Source organism: Protobothrops mucrosquamatus, unplaced genomic scaffold (genome assembly GCF_001527695.2).
Source record: "Protobothrops mucrosquamatus isolate PMUCROS unplaced genomic scaffold, P.Mucros_1.0 scaffold79, whole genome shotgun sequence".
Classification (NCBI taxonomy): domain Eukaryota; kingdom Metazoa; phylum Chordata; class Lepidosauria; order Squamata; family Viperidae; genus Protobothrops; species Protobothrops mucrosquamatus.
The window spans coordinates 808,639-834,345 of record NW_015386456.1 but is presented as its reverse complement, the minus strand read 5'-3'; the positions used below and the strand labels follow the sequence as shown (position 1 = coordinate 834,345).

Below are 25,707 nucleotides of genomic sequence, written 5' to 3'. Positions count from 1 at the left end.
GCCTTGGCTTTATTCTTAGACAGTGAATATGTGCTTTGTGTTGGTATTATATATAGTAAGTAAATACGTTTACTGTTCTAACCACATGTCATAACTAAGTAACACCTATGTTACAATATAAAATAACAATGAAATAGTAAAATTTAAAATAGAATAATAAAATAAGTATTATATATAAAAAGATTACAACAGAATGAAGCCAGAATAGCTAAAGCTGGTTCAAAAACTAAAATGTAGGTATTTCTTCCTAGGTTTAAGTGAGAGCAGAGCAAAAGTTGGTTTGATAGACATTGATTCACAGCTTTGTGACAACACAAAGTTTGGCAAGATGGGAATCTTGAAGACTTTCTAGTTTCTTATAGAGCCCAAGCCACGCAGGATGTACTCTTATAGTAATAAAAGAGAGCCCTCTTTCCACCCTTAAATAGTCAGCAGGGTTGCCCTGGGTAGGCCCAAGATCTGCCTTGTTAAGCCCTGTTTCTTTCCTTATACATAAATTGGGAGTGGGAACAATGATATTAGTGGTTTGGTCTAAATCAACCCTGTTTTCTCAATGGCTTATTCCCCATTGTATGTATTCTACACTTTCATGTTTTATCTCCAGTCACAGAAGTTTGTATATATACTGCTGTCCAGGGCTTTTTTCCTCATAGAACTCCCAGAATGGAGTTCTGGCACCTTTTTTGGATGGAGCCTTATAGGGTAGGCAAGGCGGGTGGTATGACGTGTGTAAGTTCCGGTACCTCTTTTTTTTTTTTTTTTTAGAAAAAAAGCACTGCTGCTGTCTATATTTGCTTTTGCCGATCCACACAAGGGATTTTCTGTTAGTAATTCAATCACAGTTTTAAACAAAAGAAATTGGACATCATATAAATATTGTGGATTCATTTTACTTTGCTTATGTTTTTAGTTATAGATGTTAGATTTTATCAACATATACTGTATTTATTCTGTTTTATGGTGGTTAATTTTATTGCATGGTGTGAATGGTTTTTAACAGAAAAGCTAAAAATAACATTTTAAAATGTTCTTAAATCAGTCTTAAAATATGTGCAAAAATACAGTCTTCTGATGGAATATCATATTGTAAGTTCCAATTGCTTCTTTTAGGAAAGAACTTCCCATAACAGAGAGCTATATTTTAAAAAATTGTAACTAATGTAGTGTATCTTGAGAATGTAATTTAGGTATCCTGAAAAAAGCTTCTGAAAATTATATTAGACTGCAAATAAGTACAGTGTGATAGTAAATGGTTTACCTGAAGAGTAGTATATGACAAGTTTATTTTACTGAATTATTCAAAAGGTGATACTTTATTGAATTATTCCAATGTTCTTTTTACATGAGTCGATTGGAATTTTAAAAAGTAAAAGAACCCAATCTGTTCCACTTAAATTAATTTCAAATTAGTATTCCCCAATCTGGATGCCTCCAAATGCATTAACCAACTGATAGAATTTCCAAATGATGGCTGACAATTTTTGGGGTTAATCCATGTAGTTAGAAATTATCAAGGTTGGGGAAGACTAGTTTAAATGCATGTACTAATTTCTTTGATTTGTCTACATATGATTTACATGAAATATGTTGGGGTCCCACATATATGCAACTTATCTACAGTTTTATTTCTTTTACTAGGATTTTAAATATTAATATTTCAGTATCTTGATTTAAATGTAATTGGGGTATGATTCTTCTAGCTCAGTGATATTTTGCTAGAACAGATATTGCATAGAGAGATACAATTGTTCTTCCTTTGCAATTCCTGATCATAAAATAAAACTTCTTGTGAAACAACAAAAATATGTAAAGACAATATATTTTGATAGCATAATCCATTTGAAAATACTGCTAGTTACAGTTCAATGAAGTGTGTAAAAAAATGAGATGTCATTATTTTGCCTTCCACGTAATGTTTAAATCATAATTAATTGTAAAGCTTTGATAAAGATGAATATGCATTAGCTTATATGTAAGTTCTACTTCTCATGTTAACATATACTTGCCAGAAACACTATTAGAATTTTGAAAAGATTTTTAAAAAGTCAATTAATTTTTAAAAATGATTCACTATTAAAAGCTTTATTCTTTGCTGAGAGGATCCAAGTGAGTGAAAAATGCAAGATCAAACTAAATTGAAGACATTTGTCCAAATTAAAATGGAAACATGCACAAAGAATACACTAAATGAACATGTATGCTGCTATAATCATAGTTTTATTATCTTTAGCTTGCAGGCCAGACTTTTAATTATGATCCATTTTATATCAGGGAAAACCATGTTTTTAGGATTAAAAACCTATTTCTTCAACTGCTCAAGTTAAAGGCTGTAGTTTGATACATTCTAGGCTACAACTTTTATAAAAACCAGAGAACACTTCTAATAACACTTTTCTAATTTAATGGTTCAGTGCACAGTAAAGATTTAAATAATTCAGAAAGAAAACCTATTCTCTTTCTTTATTGTAAGTTTGAGTCAGGCAAATTCTTTGACATTTAATAGGTTTTAACCCTTTTAGCAACTTCTTGCAATGAAATTTATTGGAAGTTGTTTTAAATAAAAGGTTATTATATTAAAGTGAATAGCAGTCAGTGTGTTTCTTTTATGATTAGTTCTGAGACCTTGGCCTGCATGACTCAAAGGTTATTAACACATCAAGTAAAACTCAATGTTATTTTTTAAAAAATGAAGTATATACTAAAATGTTATGTTAAAACATCTGTGTTGTTACATGACCATGCTAAAAAAAAATCTGCTTTAACATTTAATTATTTTAAAGACACTTAAGATAAGTTATATCAGTTGAGGCAGTACAATAAAACTCGATGGCTTATTTTTAAAGAACTCCTCAAGATTAATATTAGGAAACAATAACTGAATTTTAATTATAGAATAATTTCCTATAAGCTTTGTTTTTATATTATGTCTGTTTTCTACCTTGATAATATCATTGGAATTAACTAAAATGGTCTATTTAGGTAGCCTTGATAAAGCAAAAAGTAGCCATTATTTAGACCCTTTAAAAGAGAATTCATCAAAAGGTCTTGACCACCCCCCTGCAAAAAAATGAAATGTAATTCCAGCTGCCAGCCTGGATTTAGTGAAACATTTGCACTCTTTGCTCCTTTGTGAAAATTTTATAATAATAATAATAATGATAAAGTTGTAAGGGACCTTGGAGGTCATCTAGTCCAACCCCCTGCTCAGGCAGGAAACCCTATACCATCTCCAGGATCTCTGAAAAATATATATAGTTCAGTGGTTCTGAGATTACATCTGCCAGTTCCTTGAGAACCTTGGGATGTAATCCATCTGGTCCTGGTGATTTGATATATTACAAATATAGAGTGGGGTGCTGGCCTAGTGGTGAAGAGGCTTGCCTCCCACTTGGAAGGTTGAGAGTTCAATCCTAGGTATTGGCAAATGTTCCTCTTCTAGGGAGCAAAGAAAAAATATCTGCTGCGAACTCCACATGGCATTAGGAAGGGCATCCGGCCAGTACTCTTTGAATTGTGCTCGTCTGTCAGAGCACAAGTCTTTAAAAAGGTATTTAAAGGCCAATGCTTTGACAGAAAAGCACAATTCAAAGTGCACTGAAGATGTCCCCCTGAATGGAGACGAAACGTTTGCAGCCAAATCGCCAAGCTCGGAGATCCAACCAACAGCCCATTTCCATGTTAAATCAAGTTGTCTTTTTTGTTCAACTGAACAAATTGGAATAATGATATTGCTGAATAGAAATTTATGACAGGACTAAGAGATGCTGGAAAATTGTTATTAGTTATTGGAGATTATTTTAAGGAAGATAGGCCAATGAAGAGATTCACAAAAAAACAATTATTTGGTTTTCAGTGTCCTTAAATATTTTTGTTTTTGATTAAAGAAAGTACATGTTGGCATAATGCAGACTGAGACACAAGGACAGGCATGAGAAGAATTCTTCATGACCATAGTTTTAGCAGATTCACACATATAACTGTATACATGCAAGAATTTTTTTCAGATGGGCCAGTTGAGAGTGTTTGTTTACTCTTGTGCAAGCAGGATGAATTTTCCAAACAGATGTCCAAGAGAGGTTAAATGACTCCCTAGCATCTAACAGTTTTTATCTTGATCAGACTATTACAGTGTTAGCTGTTTTTATATAATATATGTTTATACTTAAGAATAAAACACTTTATAATTTCAGTTTACAGAAAATGCAACCATAGAAAGGTGTCCCTTTACATTCTTTTTCATAAGTGCCACAATAAACCAGCTTAATCCACTCTGCCAGCTGCCACTGATAGATATTGTACATACAAGAAAATAAATACAATTTTCGGCTCTTAGTGGGATGCATTTCTCCTAAAAGAGCAAGCCTGTAATCTGGGTGTCTTCCTAGTCTCCCAGCTTCATTTTGAAGAACTGCTGGTTGTATTGGTCAGTAAGGCCTTTGCCCAGCTTCAACTGCTACAGTTAATTATTATGTAGTGTCATATTGTATCAGTATGAACCATTGTCTTTAAACCAAGATTTCCAAGCCACTTTTCTACCCTTGGAAATGTCTAGTCAGTTAAAGGTTTTAGCTGTTTACCTTGGTTGTTTACCTTCTATCAATTCTTTTCTGAAAGTGCAAGTAATACAAGAGGGTGATATTAGGTTGTAGAAGTATCAGTTAAAATTCTAGATCCCTTATTTTACTATGAAAATTCAATATGATTGGTCACGTATACATATATCAAAAGATCTGCCAGGAAAAATATTTTCTTGTATCTTATAGGCTCTATTCACACTTTTAATTCTAAGAAACTATTCAGTTGAGTCTTGAAAATTCTCCAGTGTTGAAGTTTAAATGATAACAAATATGCAAAATGAAAAGGTTTCTGAGATCTTCTCTTCTGCTGATGCTTCTTTTTCCTCTTTTTCCTCCTCCTCCTCTGGCATATTTTCTGGCCTTTCTTATTATCACCACAAAAAGCAGCAGCTGGTGACTAACATTAGCAAATAAGGCCTCGGGGGTACCCATATTCCAGTTCTTTATTCACCAAATGCTATTCAGTGAAACAGCTGGATCAGAAGCAATACAGCCAAGTTTTATGTTTACAACTGTTCAGATATAGATTGTCTGCTAGAGGCAGAAATAATGATAGCTTTGGAGGCTAATGTATTTGACTAGGATAGAGCTATTGAAAGGAGAAAGTAAAGAGCCAGTAACCATCTTGAAATGTTTTTCAAGATTTATTTCTAAACCATCAGTTGTCAATATACACTATTTTTCTTGCTCTGTCCTCTCCCATCCCTGATTATTCATTACATTAATTCTAATGTTGTGGTGAAATTTATTATACAGACTTTGGGAAAGGCTGTTAAAAGTGATAACTGATGTCACGTGATTGCACTTTAGAATGCCTTGGTGTTTGAAGAAAAATTAAAAATAATGCAAATTCTGGATACAGTTATTCTGTTCAGATATTTTTGGCAACTTTAAATTGTGTGGAGTTCCACTTCCAGAATTCCACAGCTAGAATGATACTTTCTGTAGAGATACATACATTATATCATGGTCCTCCAATTTTTTTGATGATCTTTTGCTGTAAGCCTAAAATAATATTTTGATTTATTCTACTTATAAGTTGGTAAGTTTTTAAATTATTTCTATGGAAAGCATGCATTTCTTGGCCTCTTTCAAAAACCGGACAGGACTTCTAAGATTGCCATCCTGACACCTTGTGTCTTCATTTGCTATAACTTCTGAACCTGAGGATGTGTTGTATTAAAATGTTTCCCAAGGTTGTCCTTGTTATTATGGAGACAGCAGTATTTAACTATTAAATTGTTACTTTTTGGGGGCCAGGGAGAGAGGTCAGAGCAAAATGTGCTTGTGCCAGTTCTGATAGGGTCTAAAATCATGTCAACACCAGACCATCAATTCAAGAAACCAATATTTATTCTCAAATCACAGTTTAAATAAGCCACATATCTATATCTATATATCTATATCTATAAATTTCATTTATAATTCGTAGGAAATATTTTCAGTCTTCTGATCTGCTAAATGTGGGTACAAAGCTAAAGATTTATAACAGTTCTTCATTAATAAAATAATAATGAAAAGTGCCTAATTAGGACTCTACTTGAAATATAAAATTTTTAAAAAATGTAATGAAATAAAAAAAATGGAAAAATTTGCAATACTCTCACTAAATTAATTTAAGAGCATTTTGGATGTACCATCTATTCCATATAATTGAGCACAGTTCTTGATTGTTGAGAGGCAGATTTCTGGAATTGTGTTTGTTTTTATGGATAAAAAATACTTGTTTCTACTAACAAATCCTATTTTTATTAGTAATAGCATTAAACACAATAACTGTGCTGCTACTACTTTCATTACTATATCTGAATAGATCCTCCTACAATGTTGATTGCTTGTATAGTAAAACCCTTACAGATCTATTTTAAGTGTACCTCTGAAGTAATGACATATTTCATCAAATATAATATATTTATCAAATATATATTTCAATGATTTTTCCCAAAAATTTAGTTTACTGCAAAAATAATTCACCCTACCACTTATTATTGCATTTCACATCAAACTAAGTAGAAATGAGTAAGGTTATTTTTCAAAATATTTATCTTTATAATAAAACTCTGGAAATATGGTAGGTAAAAAGGTAAGAATCGAGTGTAAATTAATGTATGATGCATTGCACCTTGAAAAGATAATGTTTAGGTTGACTTTTGCCAAATTTTATTGTTTATGTATGCCAAGTTTCTATTGTGCTTTCAAACAAATGTAAGTAATTGAACTAAGGCTGCAAAATGTACCACTTCTTTTGTATTTATATTGTATAGTTCAAATTTGAAAACTTCAGATTGATAATTTGGAATATTTGAATATATTTTGTCTTAATGAAGAAGAAAGTATTCTTTATTGTAGTGCCTTGTCATTTTTTATCTTAATAAAGTTTAGATTTATTGTTCAAATTAAAAAAATAAAATGAAATCAAGCTCACAAATGTAATTTATGAAGCTCATAACTTTAGAGTCTGAAGCACTCATTTATAATGATTTCAGAAAATGAGTTGTGTATTCAAGTAATCAACCAATCATTAACTCACTGTTTTCTCCACATGAAAAATTATAGTAGCTTTTTGGACAGCCTTATATATTAAAACTAGAGTCCAATTGTTTAAAAATTCTACAGCTCTTTTGAAACTAAATTGATTTGGAGAGCGATAAAATTTAGATATAATTACATAATCTTAGCTCATTTTTCCTGCTTCTGGGGCTTTCTAATGATGATATATAAAAGGAAATGTTTTGACATTATCAATTTTTTCTTAAGCATTAAGCTTTAAGCTTTTCTTAAATATTGCTGTGTTTTAAGATAAGGAAAATTTTGCAACCCCCTATCATATGATTTCATTTATTTTTTTAATGAAATTTTAAATCATTTTTCAGGATAAATTCTCTGAACAGTGGAACAATAACAACAAATAACAAATGTATAATATTTTTCTTTTAGATGCAAGAATTACGGAATACAGAAGGAACTCAATATAATTCCCACCCCCAGATAGCAGCCATGAGGCCAAGAGTCCAGCCTGGAGATATGAGGCAACCAGGAATAATACAACATGGTCAGCTGACAACTATTAACCAGTCACAACTAAGTGCTCAGCTTGGTTTAAATATGGGTGGAAACAATGTTCCTCACAACTCTCCATCTCCCCCTGGTAGCAAATCTGCCACTCCTTCACCATCCAGTTCAGTTCATGAAGATGAAGAAGATACTTCAAAGGTATGGCCAATCCTTTTAAAACTGTAGTTATTTGTAACCAGCACTATACAATTTAAACATAATTTAATGAAATTTAATTTTATTTTAATTTTAAAGTTTAATTTTTTTAAATTTTAATCAATATCAAATGCCTTTTTTCAAGTGTGATACCATCTATAAATTCTCTACTCAAAACATTAATTGAGAGATTTCCTCTCAATAAACTTGTTTATACAAGTTTACTACATACTGTGTAAACAATTGTTTTGTTTCTTTTTTCAACCTTATCCCATTTTAACTCAACATAAATGCTTAATCCATGTAATAAGTATTCTATGTATTCAAGATACTCCATTTCTTTCCTGTTGTATATGATCCATTAAATATGAAATTAGCATCTGAACTTCAACTAGCTGCAGTTTCTACTTACATTGGTAGGTTGGGTAAATAGGTATGTGAACCATAAAAATGGACAAAGAAATTTAAGACCTGAGATTAGAAAAAGAAAAGAAACCATAACTGAATCTAATTTACACAAACATTATTTACCATACTTCTTGCATGCTCATCTACTCTTGCAAACCATTATTCCACCATACCTTATATTACTTCATATATTGCTTTTTGATCTTTAAACTTGCCCCTTTGTTTTTCAAAATTATATAAATTCTATCGTGGACTTACGAATAGTCCATGACTTACAACCACAGCTGAGCCCAAAATTTCTGTTGCTTAAGCAAGGCAGTTGTTAAATGACTTTTGTCCCATTTGGTGACATTTTTGTCACAGTTGTTAAGTGATTCACTGAAGTTGTTAAATGACTCATGCGATCAGGTTACAAGGTTACAAATGATCACATGATCATTTGACAGTGCAGCTGTCATAAATACATGCCAGTTGCCAATTGCCCACATTTTGATCATATGATAATGGGAAATGCTGCAATGATTTTAAGTGTGAAAACTGGCCTGGACTTCCCAGGCAACGAAAAACTTGTTCAGATGGCTCAATTGTCGAGGTGTAATTTTATCCTCTCTTTTGCTTGTATTATATTTATTAAGAAGGGGTTTTAACATTTTTACATTTATTAATAAGGTTTTTTTACATACATGTACATTATACATGTACAAGTTTTATTTATTGTTTCATCTGATTGTTGTTCACCACCCAGTGTCACCTTTCATGAAATGGACAGATATATAAATTTGATTAATACATAAATACACTTACTTTTATGTTTATATTCCAAAATGATAGACAAATTCATCTACTTGATCTTATTTTTTGCAACATCTTACCATTCTCTGCTTGGTCTTCTGGATAAAACAACAAGCTTTGTCTTTGATACACTGATTTTAAGATCCACACTCCTATTATATCATACCTTCTGTCTACTATTTGCTGCAAACTCTGGATTCCCAGTCAACAATATAATCATTAACTACATACAGAAGTACACATATATTCACCTCCTGAACCAATGTTCTTCTCCAATTATATTAAGCATTTCGTATATATTTCTCCATAGATACCTTTACAATGAATGAATGAATGTCAAATGATTCACTAAGCATTCCATTTTACTCTCCATCATCCTTTATTTCCTTCATGTCACATTCATCAACCAAATCTATACTTCCCTAAACTCATAATTCAAGCCTATCAACTTTACCATATTTTTTGCAAAATCAATAAACTTCAAATGTTACTTCTCATGTTCATAAATCATGATTAACTGAAGGCCAAAATTCTGATTTGGTACATCCTAGGCCATGCTGCACTTCAAAAATGTTCCTCTGTGTAACTCCTCATTTTTCTTTAATTGGAAGCCTGCTGAATACCTTCATAGGCATGCTTGACCATAAATGTTATAACATTCTTTCCAATTCCATTCTTCAACAAGATCACATCATTCCCATAGAATTCGCTAGACTGCCCCTACCGGCATTCTTTTACATCAGTTTCTTTTCACTTCATTGCTTTTATTTTTAATTCAATTTAAACTGCTGGAAGCAGTTTAATTAACTTTCACACACGCCCCAAAACACTTTATTTCTGTCAGAATTAGTGAATATTTTTACCACCTTTTTTCATTTAACTGTTCCTTGGTATCTTTTGACTACATTCTTTGTGACTATCTTTTTCTCTCTTTTCACATACTATAATACATTTCCTCATACCTTCATCATTACTGAGTTGAACTACTGCAATGTATTGCAATTTATGGGACTAAATTGAAGACCCATTTAGAGTGGGTCAGAAACTACAAAAAGTACAGAATGCAGTGACCCCCTTGTTACTGTGAGATAATCACCAACAACATATTACTTTGTAATATATAGGCTGTTATATGCATTTTTATCATCTTTCTACTTCATTCAACAAAATATCATTTTTATATTTGCATTTGTATAAATCCACCTACTTCTGTAATATGTTGTAACAGAATTATTTTCATTCTATTCCAAGCAGCTTTCACATGGCCCACCTTTTGCTTAGAGTGGCAACTAGCTAATTATGCTGCCATTAGTTATCTTTCAGGAAACACCTCTTCAGGTGTACACTTGCTTGGTGAGGGCTCTCACAATCTATACTGTCTTTCTGTTGTTGGAGGAAGGAAATAAAGTAATTACTGTAGTTCTACCTTCTAGCCATCAAGATAGGTCTTCAAATGAGGAATCTTCCAAGATGACTCATTGTCACCTCTGTTATTTGTACTTTCGATGGCGCCACTAATAAGCATTTTGAACAAAGTAAACTGTGGCTATGACTTGGCTAAAAAAAGGTTGAAAATTTCCTATTTGCTTTACATGGATGATTTAAAACTGTTTGGAAAAACAAAAGCTGAATTGAGCTCACTGCTGAAAAGCACTGAGGAGTTTAGCAGAAAGATTGAAATGCAATTTGGCATTGACAAATATGCAACAATTGTTATTAAGGCAGGAAAAATTGTTGAAGATAATAGATTCAAACTTGATAATGAAAAGCTGATAAATGCAGTAACACCAGAAGAGGAGTACAAGTACTTAGGAGTTTTGGAAGCTTTTGATTTATTGCACAACCAAGTCAAGGAAGCTACTTCAACAAAATACATAAAGCAAGTCCGGAAAATCTTGAAATCAAAGCTGAATGGAGGAAATATCATAAAGGCAATTAACACCTGGGCAGTGCATGTAATACTATACTCAACTGGAATAATTGATTGGACTGAGCTAGAACTTGATAATTTGGATTGAAAGACAAGAAAACTAATGGCACCATGCTCTGCACCCAAAAGGTGATATTTTGATTGTACTTGCCAATATCTCAGGGTGGCAGAGGTCTCTTACAGGTGAAGCAAACTATGGAAGAGTTAATTGACAACATAAAAAAGCAAAAGAGCCTCTGCTGAAGGAGATGAACAAGGGAAACCTCTTGAAAACAACAAGATTGAAAGTAGAATATAGAAAGGAAACAATTGAGTATCGGGTTTTTAACTGGAAAAAGAAGCCTATGCACAGTCAATACCTGAAGAACATTGAAGGAAAGTTATATACAAAGTTAATATGGAGCTGGTTGAGATTAGGAGTGCTGAAGAAAGAAACTGAAGGCTTCATTTTGGCTACCCAAGAACAAGTCTTGCAGACCAATACCATGAAAGCAAAAATTCAACATGTCAGCAATAACAATATCACTTATGCAATGAAAAAGATGAAACAGTGGATCACCTTATCAGTGGCTGCAGCAAAATCTCACAGACTGATTATCTACAATGTCATGATCGAATTGCCAAAATTATACATTGGAATCTTTGCCAGAAATTTGGGTTAGAATGCAGCAAAAATTACTGGGAACACGAAATTGACGAAGTCGATTGAAAAAGAATAAAAAGTTTTTTTATCCCTCCAAATAAGAGAAACCGTTTTGCCTTTCAGCCCCAATCTAGGAGCCTTTTGCAGGCTCAAGTCGCTACTGCGATAAACTATTTCTATAAATTTAGATTTTTGCTGACAAAGAGTTTCGTATATGAAAGGATTTCATGGAATTTAGAGAACATGGTATGAGAAGATTGTCAACAGCAAATGTTAACTAACTGAAACATGATCATTAAAGCTTTGCTGTAGCCTATTCTGTTTTGTTTTGTAGCAGAGAACCTAACAGTTTACTTTGTTTTAAGTAGAATTTTATGTTTTTTGCTTAGTCTATTATGCAAATGGTACTTGAATTAAAACATGTTTTAATCTATGGTGAATAAAACAGTTCTCCTACCTTCCATTAAAATCTTGGAACTATTGCTGTTTATTTTAAATATGCTTTTAGGTTTTGTTGGCTTCTCAGGGGGCATTTAGATATCATTATTACACATTTTTTGATAATCTTAAATCCTTATCTATCTATACTTGTGATCTATTATTTGTGAATCATGGTTAATACAGATTTTTAAAGTGAGTGACTTGTGCCTTCTTGTGATAAATAAGTTAAATACATCACTATAATTAAGCAATAAGGTCTGACAGGAGGTGGATTACCACAAGCTAACTATACCTCCAGGGATTTTGAAGCAGAAGTCTGTGCTTAGCAAACTAAGAATGAGAATTTTTTAAAACAATTTCCCATCTGTCTCTATTTTGATGGCTAGCAGCAAAATCTGTATAATTGCTGGTTGTTAGAACCATAAGATTCCAAAATCACCCTCTTTAGTTTCTAAGTTATTAATGTGAATTTAGTTTTAACTTCCTTGTTTGAAAAAAAAAATCCTGGACGAACAACTCAAATCCAGTGAATCATTCATCCTGCCTCAGAGATAGCAGTTTTCCTATGTAGCCTTCTATATATGCCAATAGTTACTTGGTAAATAACTATTCTAAGTAGCTGAGTAACTTGTTAGCTAAACATGTATGATGGTTTAAAGAATTTGGATTTCCACCTTTCTGCTGCAAGTTTATTATCCTGATCCTAAAGCATGAACATGGTCGTTCCGATGTTAATAAAAAGTGATGAGACTACACTTTGAAAGAAAAAGATGATTCTAAGTCATAACCATTCCAGTGCAGAACAAAGCCATAATAAATATAACATTATAGAGATCTTAATTTATGTTTCAGTATCATAGACAATCATGCATACAGTTTAAGGATCTTATAAACAGATGTTTAATGCTTTCAGAGGGTACAGATCCAGGGAGTGGATAATGCTGACTTTTTGCACTGATGCTACAAGTACCAGCTTCTTGATGTTTATATGATCACATTGTATATGGCAGTGGTATTAGGTAGTAAAGAATTTAAATTTTGCCTTTGAGTGCTGTGAGAGATATTATGATCTATTGTAACAGAAATGCCAGTTTGCATAGGAAAAAGATCTTACTAAATATAAGAAGAACCTTGGCATATTTTATTATTCTAGAAAAAGAACTACTTTTCTTTTTGTTCTCATAATACAAAAAATGTTAACAGAAAATTTCAGTAGGTTTTACAATTGAGTTTTATTTGCATAAATGCTATTCAGAGTGAAGCATGACTGGAATGGCATATAAACCGAGATAGATAGATAAATAAATAAACACTCCTCGGAATAAATTAATAACACAAATAAATTTGTACTACAATTTTATGTGAAGATTATCTTCATACAGTATATTACTTACAGTGGAGAGAAATGTGACAGGGACAAAGTTTTCAGTACTTTTCATATGCTTTTATTTTGAATGCAGCATTTTTTAAAATAGGTAATCCATTACTAACCATTCATGTAATGTTCTCTTGACAATGTGGATGCAGTTTAAAAACATAATTATTTTTTCTACTTCTAATGTGGCATGTACCACTGCTCATATTCTCAAGTTTTATTGATGAAAACTGGGGCACCCTTAAAAATAAACAGCCCTATAGCCTCATGTAAACTTCCTCTTTCAGGCCCAAGTTCCAGAATATAGGTAGTTCTCAGCTTATGACCATTGTTGAAATTGGAATTTTGTTTGTAACTTATGATGGTCATAAATTGAGGCACTCATGTTTATGACCAGACCTTGTTGATGGATCCAATTGTACAACAGTTTTACAGTGGTTGTTAAGTGACTTAAGTTGAAAGTCCAAATCTATTCTCCCAAATGGGTGTTTTTGCCAGAAATTGGCAAAAAATGTTGTAAATCATGGTCACATAACCATGGGATGTTACAACCAGTGGAAAATGTGAGCCAGTTGCCAAGTGTCCAAAATGTGATCATGTGACTCCAGGAGGTTAGCACAACATTTTTCGACAACTGGAAGTCATAAAAACTTTTCTAAGGCCATTGTAATGCCAAACAGTTGTTAAATGTCAAGGATTACCTATTTATTATTTTATCCCTGAGCTAAAGGAAAGCCTAAATTTCTTTTAAATATTGGCAGTATATAGACTTGACTTAACTTATCTCATGAAAATATTATGTTAATTATCATATCAGGCACAGATATAGATTTCTCCTTAAACAAGTGCAACACAATATGATGTCATTCTTAAGGACTGAAAGGAAAAAACCCTGTAAGGACCATATATTGCATAGATTACAGCCAAAGAGTATGCTATATTTCCTCAAGAGACTCATAAACCAACTAACCAGCATCCTTTACAATAAGCAAAAATTATTCTCCAACACCATCTCTACCCTGGAACTCCAACTGCACCAGGACCTGACAACAATCTTATTCTATAAATCTCACCTCCTTGAAGAAAAAGAAAACGAATTGTTCCACACTTCTATAAGTTTCACTTAATATAATAGGAGGGTTTCATAGACTTCCCACAGCATTAAAAACCTACCAGTTGCTCGGTCAGCCAGTCAGAACACTCCAATTCTTGCATGAGACTTATTCTTTTGTTCCACTAAGCCCCGACAAAATATAAGCTCTGTGGGGACTATACAGTATTTTTTCCTTGATTGAAACTTAAAATAATAATAAATTGGATAGTAGCTGGATGCTGGTGCACTATAAATAAATATTTCCCAAACATGTGGACTTCAAGCCATCAGGAACATAACCACTGAAGTCAACATAGCATACCTTGTCTCTAGACAGTATGACTTTGCATTCAACCAAAACTACATTATGTTTGGCAGTGACATTTTCATGGCTGACCTAGAATACCTTTGTCCCTGAAATCTCTCTTGTACTTGATGACATTTTCTTCATCATGAAGAAGATCCACTAATCTCTAAAATTTCAACAGCTTCCACCCCATCGTCATTTTTAGCCACTTCCTTGATGTCACAGTAAAACTACGCAATGGACATATAAAAAGAAAAGCTATCTTATCTCATGCATACTTATGTGCTTCCAGCTCCCATCTAGAACATATCACCGAATATCCAGGCTCTACACTACAACCATATTTGTTCTGACCTATTTGCCAAATACTTTCAACTGATGGATTTAAGTCAAATACATACTGTACAAGATCAATAGACAAATCAATTGAGTCAGATCCATTTCTAGAGGGCATTTATTAAAAGACAAACCACAGTAACAGAATAGAACACTACTGGTTGTTGCCTACAACTACCAGCTTGAGCAGTCTGTTGTATAGAAATTACAGTCCATAATGCATAATGACACTGCACTTAGTTAGCAATATGTAGCAGATGCAGACTTGAATACAGACAATATATCCAACCTAAAAGTCCATGTGTTGTGAGATTAAGTGGCTTTCATCATGTCTTCTTACTTCTGGTTAGTGTTCATCTATGTATTCTGCAAGTTTTCTACCTTTTCCTATATACTGGTAATAGCTGATACGGTCCTCACATTGGATGTTGTAGATGACTCCTGTTCTTTCTTCTTGGGCTACTGAGTCTTTTGGTTTACTTAAGGTGTTTTGGAAAAGCAACCCTGAGCTACGTATATTCCCTTTTATTGAAACTGATTATCGTATTAATGAAAGAGTTCAGAATGACATCATGCCATTTGCAGTAAAGCTGAAAAGGATTTAAAAAATAAAAGCTAAGCTACAGTTTAGCTAGAATGAAAACAAACTGTAAGGTATAATATAATTAGGTTATATAACTTTATAAATGAATTTTATAAATGAAATAATGTAACAGGCCAATGATTTGGATTATAAAAGGGCTGTAATTAAAGTAAATTTTTAAGCTAAAAGTCTAAATTCATATGGATGGAAGAACAAAGAACTAGTTTGGTTTTCAGTAATAATTGCAATAGTTTGTTTTATAATGATTTTTTTCTTTTTTTGGTAGATCAATGGGGGAGAAAAAAGACCTGCCTCTGACATGGGAAAGAAACCCAAAACTCCTAAGAAGAAGAAAAAGAAGGATCCTAATGAGCCACAAAAACCTGTTTCTGCCTATGCATTATTTTTCCGAGATACTCAAGCAGCTATTAAGGGCCAAAATCCAAATGCTACTTTTGGTGAAGTTTCTAAAATTGTAGCATCTATGTGGGATGGCTTGGGAGAAGAGCAAAAGCAGGTAAAGTGTTACATTGCTTTCAAAATTATTTATATATTTACCTTCTATTTTTAGAACAATTCTTTTTATCATTAAAAAAACAATGTTCTCATTATGCTCATATGTCCAAGAACTAAATTTCTTTTACATGTATTTAACTATTGTCTTCAGGCTAGGGTTAAAGAGAGGAAAAATCACATATGCACATATGTTACAAGATGATCTAAGAATTTGCTTGTGAATTGGAATGCTTGAGTTGTAGATAACTATTCTTTGCAAATTGTGAATATGATAGGCAGATTTTTCAAAATTGATCTTATTGAGCCAAGACTGCATACCATTTGATACGGGAGTAGGAGGATATTGTGCACATATCAGAATAAGAGAATAATAGAGTTGGAAGGGACCTTGGAGTTCTTCTAGTCTAATCCCTGCTCAAGCAGGATATCCTATACCATTTCAGACAAATGGTTGCCCAGTCTCTTCTTAAAAACCTCCAGTGTTGGAGCACTCACAATTTCTGGAGCTTCAAACCTATCCTTGAACGGATAAGCTACTGTATATACATTTGATTCACTGTGGAAACACAATGTTGAGTAAATTGATATGCCTATACTTGTTGGTGTTTGAAAATTAACATAGGTCTATGTCAAAAGTAGCATTAGTTTGCAGTATTTTTTTCTATGACTTTACATCTAAATTCCATACTACTTAACATTAATGATCTGTTAAAGATATATTTTTCAGATGTTTACTAACAGTTTTTGCAATTCCAATAGAATATGTTTACTGGTTACTCTTCACCTTTTAACATATTAATGCTTTGTGTGCCTACATTTTAATAAAACAAATAGGGAGTTTTTCTACTTCATTTTGAGGCCATCCTTGTAACTCCCATTCTAATGTTTCATTAATTTCTACCAATTATAACTTTGCTTATGGTAACATCAGTAGTAATAGTAAGGTAATAATCAAAAGAATTTCACCTTTCTTCAAATAATGCTTTTTTCTGGCTATAGTGCCAGAGAATAATCATAATATTTTGAGATTTTTTAATAGTTGTAATGACTCATTATATTTTTTCCTACTTGATTGTTTGGTTAAGAAAACAGTTTTATTGGATAATTGAATATTTGTCATTGGGTTTTTTTTAAAGAAAAATCAGGACAATTATGTTTAGAAATAGAGATAATGTTTTGTAAAACCAAAAAAAGGAGTGTTAAAAGAAGAAAAAATATCAACAAAATGAATGGTGTTAATGCAATGAAAATTAATTACATCTACAGAACAATTAGAGAACCATGTGAGTGATCTGCACTTCAGTGCTATAATAAGAATGAATTAACCAAATGGCTCCCAGCATGTGGACAAACTTATCACAAATATTGTCAAATGCTTCTGACAGCATTTTTTCAATTACAGACTCAAAACTGTCATTGTTTGAGGAAGTTGCATTGTTAGCTAATTGAAAGAAAAATAGGGTTTTCTCATAAAAAAAGAAAGCTTTCAGAAAGCACTTCTGGATTCAGTTTAGCATTTTAGCTTTAGCATTAGATCCTCCCATGCTATGTAGCGTGTCAGGCAGCAAGGGATGTCCAGTATTTTTAGTTTTGGGCAAATACGTAAGCGTCTTCCCATGTAATGTTTAAAATCTTTAAGTCATCTGTGAATGTTCTTAGCCATGTATTTCAAGGTCATTTGGCATTGGGGGGAGTCCATCTCATTGCCATCTTGGGAATTTGATTATTCTCCATATGGAGTATATGACCTGCAAGTTGGAGTCTCCTGCATGCGACAATGTTATGTAATTTGCAGGGAAAACTCTTTTGGAGCACTTCTTCATTGGTAACATGATCAAAATAGCAAAAGTATAATACCGGTAGTATTTAGTTTAACAGCTGTAAAATTATTGCTTCTTCTAAATGTAAACTACATATCAGATAATAAAGAATTAGCACATTTTTTTGTTTTTTACCGACCTTGGAATGATGGAAGGCTGAGTCAACCTTGAGCCACTCAAGATTGAATTCCTGGCAGTGAGCAGAGGCAGCCTGTAACATTGCATTCTGACCACTGTGCCACCACAGCTCTATATTCATTCAGCACCCATTAATTCTTGATCATATATTTTTTTGTTTCCCTCATGCATATGTTAGGTACCTTATTCCCATGGAACTCTACTATTATATTTCTTTTGATTTATCCAGTCCTCATCCTCATGTAACAAAGTGGGCAGAAGCATGTTCTTAAACACAGCCATTCTCAGTTAATTCCTTGCAACTGCTGTATTCATTTTCCAACAGCATTTTCATGCGCCTTCAAATTTCTCCATATGTTAGTTTTTTAAAATTTATGTATAACTTGCATGAACTTACCCATTTTACGTGTCAGCCATAGTTAACTTAGATTTTGATATATTATTTTTCTTATTGCATTACATTCTATTAACATGCATAAATTATTAGAAGTCTCTGCTAGAAACAGCAGAATCTTCATGTAAAAATATACATAGTTGTATGTATACGTATGTATAACAACATACTTCTAATGTCACTACAATAACTTCTTATACATTTATTTTAAATGTTTTAAGTAACACAGGTGATTTCAATCACCCTTCCTTTCTGCTGTATTGCATCATTTTCTAAACAATCAGTTTATTTTTTTTTTTGCAAGCTTTATTTTAGTCATATCCATTCTTACTTCATTTTGGACTCAATTAAAATCTCCATATTTGTACATAGGATTCCACAATTAAGTCTGCTCACATTATTATGCACTTTCTACAAATACATAATGTACAATCAACTTTGGCTCATTTCTCAGTGACCTGCTAAAGAACCAATGTCTCTTCTAAACAGCTTCTAAATGGCATAAAATTATACTCCATTTTCCAAATTTAGGTCTTTTGATGAAAATTCAGCCAAATTCCTTATTCTGTTTAAACTTTGTCCAGAATTAGTTATAAGATGGGCATCTATATAAATGGAACAAACAAATGAACGAACAAACAAACAAATAAATGAATGACTCCCTGGGCATACCTAACAAACTCATTTCTCTGTAGTTTCTACATTCATCCTTACTACTTTTCCTTTTGTATAGTACACGAGTAACAACATTTCTTTCCAATTATTAGGCATGGATTCATTCTTCACATACTTCACATACTTGTTTCTTTCTGTCAAAATTGATGACAATGTTTGCCTTGTTTAAAAAAATTACTTTTTATGTCAACCATTCTTTGCTCTCCTTTGTTCTTTGTGACTTTTTCTCTCTGGTTACACAGTATAAAATTTTTCCTTATCCTTATTTTGTGCTCATTTTCCTGCCCTCATCACCTCTCAGCTATACTAATAGAATACATGGCTTCATCAGTGAAGGCTTCCATAGAATGCTGTTTAGTAAAAGAAGCTATAGATTAGATTATTACTTATTAATATTACTATAGTAATGTATAACTCACTGTATTCTGTGTAAGCTAGGATCTCTAGAAACTGCTTTTTACTATTGCTACCTTCACCTCACCTAGTAGGGAGTATATGCAGTGTCCTGACACCCATTCTAAATGTGACATGAATTAATTTGTCTCTTGTTTTTTACAATTTACACACAAATCATTGCAGACAGTTCTTTCAAGTATTTGCCAGATATGTTTATGCTAATTGATGGAAACATCCAAGGGTTTCTCATTTTCCAGCTGTGTTTATTTCACTAGCATGTCGATTATTAAAAGAAATCTGTGTTAATCACTATAGTTTGACAGTTTCTCTTCTGTACTATAGAGAAACCAATGTGTAATGCATTAAATAACGTGAAATAAAGCAAGTATGAACATTTGCTACATATTTTCATATGATTCAAACCTTAAAGCAAAATTCAAACAATGATCAGTTCTCCATTAATTTAAACCAAGCAACCTTGAGCATCTGCCAGATAATTTATTCTGTTTAGCAGTTATTATTATTTGCTAGTGAATTAAGAATACTTAGATTGGCTTATCAATGCTGTGAATTTGTTTCACACACAAACAGTAGTTTTTATTGCTTAAAGTAAGATGATGGGCTAAATATATTATTTATATTTTACATATAGGATTCTTTCTATAAAATGTAAACATTTTATATTCCAGTATCTTAAAAGTGGTTGTTTGTTTCAGGCTTTTAGAATGCACATTGTAATAAAAGTCAGTTATGTATAAAAATGCTCAGCCTTTTCCTCACTTTTTTTCCCTTCGGATGATAATGCTGACTTTCCAAATTAAGGTTATGTAGGATGGAACCAAAATTCACCTAGAAAGCTGCCCAGCCAAGATGTAAATTACCATATAAATCCTTATATGTGGAAATTGTATATAGTAGGTCTACCATGATTGATTGGTGGGCAGGACTCAGTATGAACAGTGTGATAAGAATGTAGGTAGGTAAAAGATCAGCAAGAATTGTTTCTTGCATATATGTAAGTGAAATGTTGTTGGGATCTATTGTGCATCCCAGGTTTAATTTCTGAAAATACACAAATTATACAAGGCTTTTAGTTCCCCCTTTATTCCTACATTTATATTCATGTGAGGCTCTGGATACTCTTTTCATAGAAACTAAGCATTATTGACCTTGTGCAATTTTGCTCATTTTTTTTTCTATTCCCCCTGCACTGCCTTCATTGCATGTTCTTTTACACTCAGTTCTTTCTAACACATTTTCTTTAGGGTGTTTTTTTCTTCTGGATGTACTTTTTCATTATGCAGGAGGAACTGGACACATATAGTGATTTAATAGTTAAAGGCAAAACTTTCTTTAATTTAGAAAAATACCCTATTACTCTATGTTCTGAAAGGTAGCGTGATGGATTCTTTTTATTTTTTTGTAGTTGTAACCATTTTTTTTAAAAAAAATCAAAATCAGATGTGCATGTATTAAATGAAACTTAAGTTCTTAATTGAAGACCCAGTGCAGATATAATAGCAAAAGCAACTTAGAAATAAATTGTCCTTGTTTGTTATTGTGAATGACTTTGATATCACACAGAGCTCAATACATCAGATAGTTTTCTTGAAAATGGAATTCCATGCCCACACAAAATGTGCTGCATAAAGTTCACATCTGTAACAACATCAGTCTTAGCTGAGTCATAGCCAGAACTAGCTGATCTCAGTCCATGTGAATTTGAATTCCATGTGTATGTTTATTCCATCCATGTCCTTGGTTAAGGTAGCAGGAAGGCAGGGCTATGTACCTCAGGAACAATTTGTTATCATCAGATAAGACACACCAGAGAATGGTTGCTGTACCATATGCTTTCTTTCAGGGCTGCATAATTTGTTCTCAGGAATATTAGCTGCAACAGTTCAGCTCAATAGCAACACCTCATTATTTTATCCCTCAGTATTTATTCCTATGTTTGACGCCTCATGAAATTACTGTTAATGTGTTTATATAAGGGCAGATCTGACACAAGTGGGAAGGATTTAATTTCCCACTCAGTCTTTCCCGCTGATACATCCTCTTTCGCTTGGTAGAAGTGGCAAGTGTAAATAGTTAATTTGCTTCAATTATGAGCCTGTCCTGCTAAATTAGAAGCAGCAGGGATATGAAGAGCTAGAATTATACTTCTGAGGCAGCTGACAAATCCTCTGAGCCCACAAAATCAAATCATTTACTCCTCACTGGTGCTCATAAACCCACTAGATAAATGCTGCAGCTTATTCAGTATCAGTGGATGACACTCACAATATGTCTTAACAATCCTTTAAGAAAGTGTAAATCTTTTGAGCATACAACCATTATTTGTATTTCTAATACCTTTTTCTTTATCAAACAACAGCTTCATAATGCTTTAAAATACTAAATATGTTTTGCACTGTTTATAATTTTTAGTGAATTTGTTGGGCCTTGCTCCAAGATTTATGAATCTCAAAGAACATATTTTTATGATGTCCAATATAAGTTAAACATACCATGTTTACGCTTCATGTGACCATAGAAAATTATTTCTAATATTTTCTCATTTCCCCTTGTTTTACAAAGATACAAGAATAGGAAATAAATGCATTACTAAACATAAATATTTCATATATTTCTACAATTCATAATCCACATTAATTTGCTTATTTATTATTAGCTTTATAGCTTGTCTTTATATTGAGACCAGCTATATCTCAGATATGGCATTTATCAGGTACATTAAAAGAAAGATCTGTCATTTCATAAAGAGCTCTCAAAGTTTCAGTAGAACATCACCATGCCTCATGTTCTCCTAGCAATTATAAAAATAACATGCTCCAATTAAAACCATCTGATTAAGCAGTCTTCTTTGGAGAAATAGCTAGTAATTCCCCAATCCCAAGAAATGAGCAGGAGCAACGCTACCATGCTGTACCTCTTGTCTAGAACAGTTTCCTGGTCAAAATCAGACTACTCTCCTCCCTGTTTTGAATTCATGAAAATTTTGAAACCAGAGGCGTTTGTCCAACATTTAGAGCTAAAAATTGATGGCACTGATACGTGTATGTGAAATTTATATAATTGAAGCTTTTATTTGTCAAGATTAGTTGTTTTTCTCCCTTCTTTACCAGTTTTAGTTATTTTGTTGTGCTTGTTTTTGTTTATAATGCAGCATTGCTGTTTTAAATGTTGTGTATGTCTTCTGCAATGTCAAGATCATTATTGGCTTAGGGAGGGAGGGAGGGAGGAAGGCTGAGATAATGTGAAAGATCTAAGAAGGTCTTCATACTTGTACCTTATTTCTCCTATGTTTCAGATAAGCAGTCTGATATGAGCAATATAGTAATATTTTTGCAGATGGTTTCTTATCAATAAGACACTAGACATTATGTGAGACAGGAGAAAAAAGTTAAATATTCAGATATTTATATATAACATATAAAAAATGAAGTATGTTACAAATGTACTTTCAGTACGACTGATTGGATAAATATGCAAATTCTCAAATAATCTATTTCTCCAAATAATTTATCTTTAGAGGGGAAAGACCATTTCAGCTTCACTTAAAATAATATGATATAAATAAATTAGGTTTTTCTACATAGTCTTTCGGGATTTATCTTCCTTTCAGATAAATATAGCATTACTTCCTTCTCTTAACACAGTTTCCACCTCATTATTCTTCAACTGATTAAAAAATATTAATGCTCCATGCAGGTAAGTACCAAGTATGAGAAAGAATCCAATATTTTCTATAACCATCTTAAAGATATTTGTTATTTTCCTTACTGGGAACAGAATGGGATGGCAACAATCAGAGTAGGATAGGACTGAAATCTTAAACTCACACAGCAGAGATGTTACATGGCTATGTGATGGCATGCTTATAATTGCACATGCTGCTGCATTCTGGATCTGCTGTAACTTTCTTAATGATCTTCAGGATTGAGCCTTAAAGCACTCCACAGTCATGGATCTCTGATTCAATTCCTTCTTCTTCTTTGCCAATACCAGCTATCTCTGATTACAGAAACAGGAGAAAACTGATTGGAATACAGTGTTTCCCACTTCTAATTCTTGTACCCCCTCTCCCAGACCACACAGCTGATCCAAACATCATCATCAACCTTATCCCCATGAAATTCTGAATAACTACCCTGGCTTCTGCTGCATTCAGAACAGTTATCCACACAGCAATCTGTGGATAAAACTTTGCTGGGAATCACCAATCATCCATTGATATCCACTCTTTATCCATCACCCTCCATTCCTTGCTCCCACAAAGGCAGAGTCTGGTGTGGAATGTAGTTCACATCAGGATCAGTCTGACTTTTTTATTGTTGAAAATGATAAGAAATAGAAAAGAGATAAAGCAAGATCTTCTATATTACTATATGTACATAGGTATCTTAATCTGCATACTTGTTTAGAAGAGATCCAATCTTTTCTGATTTAGGTGATCTTTAGTTAAGTGTTATCAGTATATTGACACCACTATACTCAACATTTCTGATGACTATTACTAGATGCATTACTATGGTGTTTTTTCTCCTTCATACAATGCCATTTGAAAGTTGATTCTATCTCAAAACCAAATTTGAACCAAAATTTAAATACCCTACTCTGTCACATGAACATGTATAGTATTTCTCATTCCTGGGTGTATCCAATCAATCATTCAATTAAAATAACCCAATATAGGTATCAGTCAAGAGGGTATGTGTACCCAAGAATTTTCAAGTACCTGGTCCATATACTCAGGTTTCAGAAATTCACCTTCATATATAAACAGTGCATTGGATTTCTCAGTAGGCATTGTAGTATTTCAACAAGCAAAAAAAAAAAAGATAAAAGTTAATTTAATTTTGAATTGCCTTGTAAATTTATCTCAGAAGATCTTTAAATGTTGTAATACAGGAATATTAAGTGTAGGTGGCAGTAAGTATGTGTAACAAAAGCTGATGACTATTTGAAGATGCAATTTAAGCTGCAAAGTAATTTTTTCAGCTTTCACTGTCATAATGGACATGATTCTTTGTATTAACATATGTTGAAAAACCTCCCTAGAGTATCTTCTATCATATGCACTGTGAACATCTTCTGGTCTGTTTCATTATCTGGAGTTCTTCAAAATCCAGGGAGAAGCTTAAGTGCCAAACTTTACTAGACACTATCTCAGCCAATTCCTTTGGAGAGCAAAGTTGATGCTTTACTAACATAATCCCAACTGCATCTTGTTGAACCATGCTCTATGATGCTCTATGAACTCTGGAAACTTCACCACCTTATTTTTTAGTTGGAATTAATGCTGTTTAGAAAAATTAAGTGAACAGAGATATAACCCCAAGTTAGTAACATGATCGAACTCAATCACCAACATATCTGTAACATTGAATAATACATGCCTAATCAATTTTCTTTATTATCAAGTCATAATGGGTAATGTTTGTTGTAAACCAACTAGCATTTGGCACCAGTATCACTAAAGAAGAAGGAAGCCATGCCCCCTGACATCTGGTAGAGGGAAGAGGGACCACAGAGGTTGGTGATCATCTTGTATTTCCTCTGATCTGTAGATATCCAAATCCCTTTCCATCTCTGAATGATAATCTGACTTGAAATTCTTCCACGCTTTCCCTCCTAACACATATTCTATATGTCTCACCCTCGATATACAAATATAAGGAAACAAAAGAAAAGATAAACTTTGTACTGAAAACTGTTGCATTGCAACTTCTTGTCATTACACATTGAGAAAGTCTCATTTGGGAATTGGCAGTCTTCAGGAATGGTCAATTTCTCTGGGCTGCAGAGAAAGAGGAAACTGATGGAAAAATGCAGGAACTGGAAAATGCATTTCAAGTAGCACTTTTTCCTTGGTATAATTTTCTAGTAAAATTACTTTTGTTGTGTTTTTAAAATGCTATGTTTCCATATGTAAACAGTCATTTTGTGTGTTTTAAACAGATCATTTGTGGCTTTTTATTCTTTGGACTACAACTGTGCTTAATAAACTGTAAGCCAAGCTGTTGATAAAATATGTCTGTTGCCAGGAGGGTTCCTTGCAGACCAA

At 32.9% G+C, this 25,707-nt stretch overlaps 1 protein-coding gene across 1 annotated transcript in view; it reads left to right on the top strand.

Moving 5' to 3' along the window:
• Positions 1–25,707, top strand: part of TOX (thymocyte selection associated high mobility group box) — a 94,782-nt gene that overhangs the window by 42,421 nt on the left and 26,654 nt on the right. The window contains exons 4-5 of the mRNA XM_015812361.1: positions 7,515–7,790; positions 15,982–16,212. Coding sequence (XP_015667847.1) covers positions 7,515–7,790; positions 15,982–16,212 — 507 coding nt within the window. The remainder of the gene's footprint in view (positions 1–7,514; positions 7,791–15,981; positions 16,213–25,707) is intronic.